Genomic DNA, 6,000 nt, shown 5'->3' on the forward strand with positions numbered 1-6,000 from the left:
TTATATACCAGTGTAAATTTATTCTTCCCTCAAAATAACTCAATATATAGCCATCAATGTCCAAACCAAACAAAAGTTAGTACACCCCTTATAGAAAGTTCCTGAAGTGTCAATATTTTCGGAGTGTTGGCAATGTTCTTGTAGCACAACAATTCCTCTTTTAAGATCCTTAGAGAGTTATTTGCCATGAGGAGCCATTTTGGAACTTTCAGTGGCCAGTGTGAGAGAGTGTGAGAGCTGTACTACAAAACTGAACACACCCGCTCCCTATGCAGACCTGAGATCTAGTAACACTAACGAGTCACATGACATTTTAGAGGGAAAATGATAAGCAGTGCATAATTTGGACATCTAGAGGTGTACTCACTTTTGTTGCCAGTGGTTTGGACATTAATGGCTGTATATATATTTTGAGGGAGGAATAAATTTACACTGGTATATAAGCTGCACACAGACTACTTTTCATTGTGTCAAAGTATCATTTTGTCAGTGTTGAAAATATATACTTAACTGTCTTTTGTGATACACTGTACCTACATGTGTGACTATTAACATTTCTTTACATGTGTATTTGTTTGTATGTTTTTTGTTTGTGAACAGGAAGTGGTTCGGACAGTTATTCAATGTGGGGGTGTGAAGCACTTGGTAACCATGGCAACAAGCGAGCACATGATCATGCAGAATGAAGCACTGGTGGCCTTGGGTCTCATAGCAGCACTAGATTTAGGTAAGAAAAATATGAAACTCTCAATTTTTTTGCAATTTTGAAGCTTGTAAATGATCTATGCGTCTATTCTTACCAGGTTTTATAAAAATATTTGAACCTGTAATTTTACACAGATTCAGCAGAAAAGGATTTTGTGGGAGCCACTCTGGTGCAAGTTTTGCACAAGCTTTTAACAGAGGAGAAGAGCGCTCCTGAGATCAAGTACAACTCAATGATCCTCATCTGTTCTGTCATGGGCTCAGGTAAGGAGAGATTTCACCATGGACACGATGCTTTTACTAAACAAAGAAATAATTCAGTAGATATTTAAGGGATGCTCTGAGATTAATATCTTTTGCCCCAAACTACACAAAATGAAGCAGAAAATGAAAGTTTGTATATCGAATGCAAACTAATTTTGGAGGTTTTGTTATTTTTCTTTTTTCACCATGTATAAATAGAATAGCCTAAATATACTTTTCTAATAAATGACAGAATTTTAGTAAATGTGTTAATCATTAAACATTTTTACATACCAGGCACACCAACAAAGCACAATACAGTGTTTCTACTGCACACACATTTTGAGGAGGTGTATATTTATAGGTGCTTCAGGGCTGAGACAAATCCTAATGTTAAGAGTAAACACTGCAATCTGATTTAAAGTAATTATTATATATTGTACAAATTATTCAGCCATTTCATATTGAATAATAGGTGAGCCAAATAATTTTAGTTGCAGAACATTCAATGCATCCCTATTTAAAACACACAATACAAATTTTACAACATTTTACCAAATAACCAGGCATTTTTAAGAATTTTAAGAGTTAGCAAGCATAAAGAAGAGTTTATCTCTGCAGAGCTGTGACCTGAAAGGAACTCAGCTTAATATGACAACCTTAAACCTAAAAATAGCTGCTCCTAGTTTAGTTATGCAATGTTCTTTTGTCCTTTTTTTATAGATAACACAGTGTCAAACAGGGTTAGAAACACATAGTTGAACAAGGATTTCTGAAATTTTACAACTTCTGCGAAACCTGTATTTTTTACCTGTAACCTTACCTGATAACTTTGCAGATGACATGACTCTTAAAACCATCAATGATTGTGATGTGAAACTTCACACTAGACCTCAAGCAGCTTGGACTGTGTGTCTCTCCACTCTTCCTCCAGACTCTGCTCCCTTGATTTCCAAATAAAATGCAAAATTAACTGATGATCAGTGTTGGTTTGGAGAGACATGTCATCTGCTTCTGGCACACTGTCCACGCTGCCAAAAGTACCAATCGGTCTTATATAATATTAACATTTTCTGAGCCATAATAATGAACAATAAAAGAAATAAACGTTTAAAATTGATCACTCTGTGTCTAATACATATATATAATATGAGTTTCACATTTTTAACTGAATTACTGAAATAACTTTTTTAATAATACTTTAATTGAGATGCACTAGTACATCGAGCAGACAAGATAATATTTACCATTACTGAGACTGTTTTGGTATGCTGTAACCATCTCTTTCTTTCTCTCTCTCTCTCTCTCTCTCTCTCTTTCTCTTTCAGAACCACTCCACAAAGAAGTACAGAGCCTGGCCTTTATTGATGTTGTCTCCAAACTACGTTCCCATGAGAACAAAACGGTGGCACACCAGGCCTCACTCACAGAACAGAGGCTAACGGCCCAGAGCTAAAAGACTCTTTTACACATTTACACACATACACACAGGTACAGACAGACACACACACACACACAAAGATACACACACACCTCATCTACTCTCTGCCTGCCGACCCGTCCTGTACAGATCCTTAACCTCTTACGACCCCCACTGTCTCCCACTGTCATGTGCCAAGGTTATCCAGTCCTTCTCTCAGCCTCCCTCCTCTAAAGTTTCCTCTTCCCAACCCTCACTCTGCACTCCTAAAAATAAAGGATACAAACAAATAAAGATGCCTAATGAACCTTTGAGTAGAAGGACAAAAAAAACTAAAACATATTTGATAATGACATGTGAAGGATAGAACCTTGTTTTTTTTTTTAATGAAAAGAATGAATGTTTACATCCACGAAACCACATAACAAAATATTCTATTAGGTTCTATATGTAAGTTATATAAAAAAAATCCTTTATTTTTAAGAGTGGGTTCCGCATGCATTCATGACGTCGGTCATCATAGACAGCCTTCAGCAATAGGTTCTGTTACCAGAGAAACCAGAGATACCAGAGAGCGCAAAACTTTATAAAAAAAAGACCATAGCTGTGATAAACGGAGCATCCATGTCATTTGAGGAAGATGAAAATGCAAAAAATAAATAATAACAAAAAAAAAAAAGAACTAGACAATAATCACACGAGGGCTGGAGGAGGAATGAGTGCAGCCATACATCCATGCTGTGTAAAAACAAACAACCAACCCCACATGTTCCATGTAGCTTGAGTACCAGCCGATTTTGAAACCTGCATGTTTTTTAAATAGTCTAATTTAATGGTGTATCCGTGTTCAGCTAACCAGACTTCGCTCGTGACGATACACCACTCCCCCTTCCCCCTCCTTCTCTACCCCGCCTTCCTTCCCCCAGCCCGCCTTCGACATGTACGAGTAGAGATCAAAATGTGTTTGTACTGTATACGGGCCTGGACCGGACCGGAGCGGAGCGGACTCTTCGCATTTGACCTCCTGGTCCTAGTGCCACCCATGTTCATATCTGTGGAAGTCACTTTACTGGAAAGAGCTAAATCCATATTACTAGTCTGTTGCATTGTGAACTAGAATACTATTGTTATATGGACATTTGAACAAATAATAATCGTGTCTTGGTACCAATGAAGGAATCGTTTGACTTGGAGCCCCTATGGTCACCCTGTTGTCTGGGCAGAATACACTCTACTCACAACTGTCTGTGTTAAGCTCCTCCCAGGGCGGAAGGAACAGCTCGCTTTTGGACATGTGAAATGGCATCGCAGTGTCAATAATCAATCAATTTTTCAATTTGGTGACACTTTATTTGGATGGTCCTCAATAGGGTTTTTCACTAGAAGAACAATTGATTATTAACAAGAATTAGGGTTTAGATTTGCTGTAGATTAAAGTTAAATTAAAGCCCTTTCACACAGTTTCTCTTAGTTTGGGACGGTTTGTTATGTAGTGGAACTTTAGCTTTTTGTGATGTATAAATGGAGTAAGAAACTAATTTCTGAGCAATAGCTTTCAATATAATGTATTTTATGTTTTCTCTGCTCACTGTCTACTTTATGCTCTCTTTTATTTCCCTCCTTTACGAGAGCTCAATAGCAAGGAAGGCTAAAGGTTTTTTTTTTTTTCTTTTTTTTTTTTCGGAGATAAAATGGCTACACAAAGTCACTGTAAAGAACTCAACATCATTGCCCAGCCATCTAGTTCTTATTTATCATATTTTTCTTTAGCCTTTATATTTGTATAGTCAGTGGAAGGCAGTGTATTGGCAAGAACTTATGAAACAAGGGTTACAATTCAGTATATCACAGTATATTGCGATGTAATCTGTAATCAATGTGATATATTGCAATTGTTTAAATTGTTTTAATTCAGAAAAAATCAAACATGGTCTGCCACCGATGTTTACATGCAAATATTACAAATTAAAATAAAAATAATTGTGTTTTTTTCTTACACCCTTAGTCTGTTGTTCGTCATACAAGCTTTTGTTTTCTGCTACGAAAAAGATGTGCCGTTCTGCCACCCTATTTATGCTCATCTGCTTGGTCTGATACAATGAAAAATGGAACTCTTAATATGTTAGCCTGATTTAAAAACATCCAATAATGCAGAAAATAAAGCAGGCTGGCAATATCACCGTCTGTGTATTGCTATCTCTGTGTGAAAGACGCCATTAATACTTGAGTATATAATATATTATTTTCCCATCCGTAAAATTTGGACTCTGTGTGAATAGGTTTTTTAGGATCAATTAAATTTAGTAAATGAAGTATTTGGGAAATATTAATATTAACAGACATTAAGCCTCTGTAAAGCACCTGTTTACTGTGGACCACCCAAATAAACAAACTGTCACCACTGACTTCGTTCTCTACTGTCTGTAGGAACGGAGGCTGTGTGCAACATGACTGCCATTACCAGTGTGATAATGCAGATCACACAGTTCAGCTTCACAGGATACAGAACACAATAATGCATCATGTCGAGTGTAATGAAAGGGCTTTGACGAGTTGGAGTGTGTGTGTGTTTGTGTTATGTTGGAAGGTGGCTGGAAATACTGCCGTCAACACCACCATTCACCATCGAGTAAAAACACCCAAGACCTGTTCTGACTGTCTTAGAAAACGTGCTGTCGTGTGCTCTTTATCAAATGTGTGCATTTGATATTGTGGTACAATCCTCAATCCTCAGACGGATTTTGCATGTGTACGGGTTTCTCCACAGAGTATTGCAGGACATGCACCTCCCCTGCATGTCGGGATACCGTAAACACCCTGATGTGGCCATTTTACGTTCTGTAAAGCATTCTTATTTATGCGATTTGGAACCCTTAAGGAACCACACAGCAATCCAACATATCCATAATAACTGCATTACAAATATAAACTCGACTAGTTGTTGTAAATGTAATTGATGAATTGTACATTTGGAAGATTGAGACTCTGATTATTAAAGACAATTGCTGGCGATGAATTCTGCTTTTATGACTCCTGCTTTTATTGGCTCTTTTTTAATAAATTTATTGGATCATTTTTAATGAATCACTTAAGTGAACGAACGGAGCAGGAAATGGATCTAGTGTTAGCAGTAGTGCTCACAACTCATTATCAGTCAGAAGATTAACGCAAGGTCTGTCACAATATTTTTTTTCCTGGATGAAATACTGAGTAATAATTGCAACAAATTATATCATTGTAAATTTAAGACCATTTTATGCTACCGATATAATGATAATTGTAATGCAGATGCACTCTTTGACACAGCAATGACATTTTAATTATTAATCACTAAAACACTAACAAAATGATTGAGGTCATGTCCATGTATGATAAGTCAATAATAGAATTAATAATGGAATACTGGTGAACATAATTGTGTTTATTTATGTTAAAGTATTTCATTATATAATGTAAATGTGTACAAATGTTTGTGGACACCCCTTCTACTGAATGCATTCAGCTACTTTTAGCTGATAGGTTGCACCCATAGCTGACACATAGAATAGAATAGAATGCCAGGGCAGTGGTTGAACCACTGTGTTTTGGCCAGTTTTCTCTCTTTCTAAACAAGTTTTGCCCATCTATAATAA

The 6,000-nt window shown here is 36.7% G+C and overlaps 1 protein-coding gene across 3 annotated transcripts in view; it reads left to right on the plus strand.

Annotated features, from left to right (window-relative positions):
• The window catches only part of rap1gds1 (RAP1, GTP-GDP dissociation stimulator 1), a 70,081-nt gene extending 64,697 nt beyond the window's left edge, over positions 1–5,384 (plus strand). For all 3 annotated transcript variants that reach the window (XM_007239789.4, XM_007239788.4, XM_007239790.4), the window contains 3 exons: positions 601–727; positions 841–969; positions 2,277–5,384. In XM_007239789.4, coding sequence (XP_007239851.1) covers positions 601–727; positions 841–969; positions 2,277–2,404 — 384 coding nt within the window. In that variant the 3' untranslated portion in view covers positions 2,405–5,384. The remainder of the gene's footprint in view (positions 1–600; positions 728–840; positions 970–2,276) is intronic.
• The last annotated feature ends 616 nt before the right edge of the window (positions 5,385–6,000 follow it).

Source organism: Astyanax mexicanus, chromosome 8 (assembly GCF_023375975.1).
Source record: "Astyanax mexicanus isolate ESR-SI-001 chromosome 8, AstMex3_surface, whole genome shotgun sequence".
Lineage (NCBI taxonomy): Eukaryota > Metazoa > Chordata > Actinopteri > Characiformes > Acestrorhamphidae > Astyanax > Astyanax mexicanus.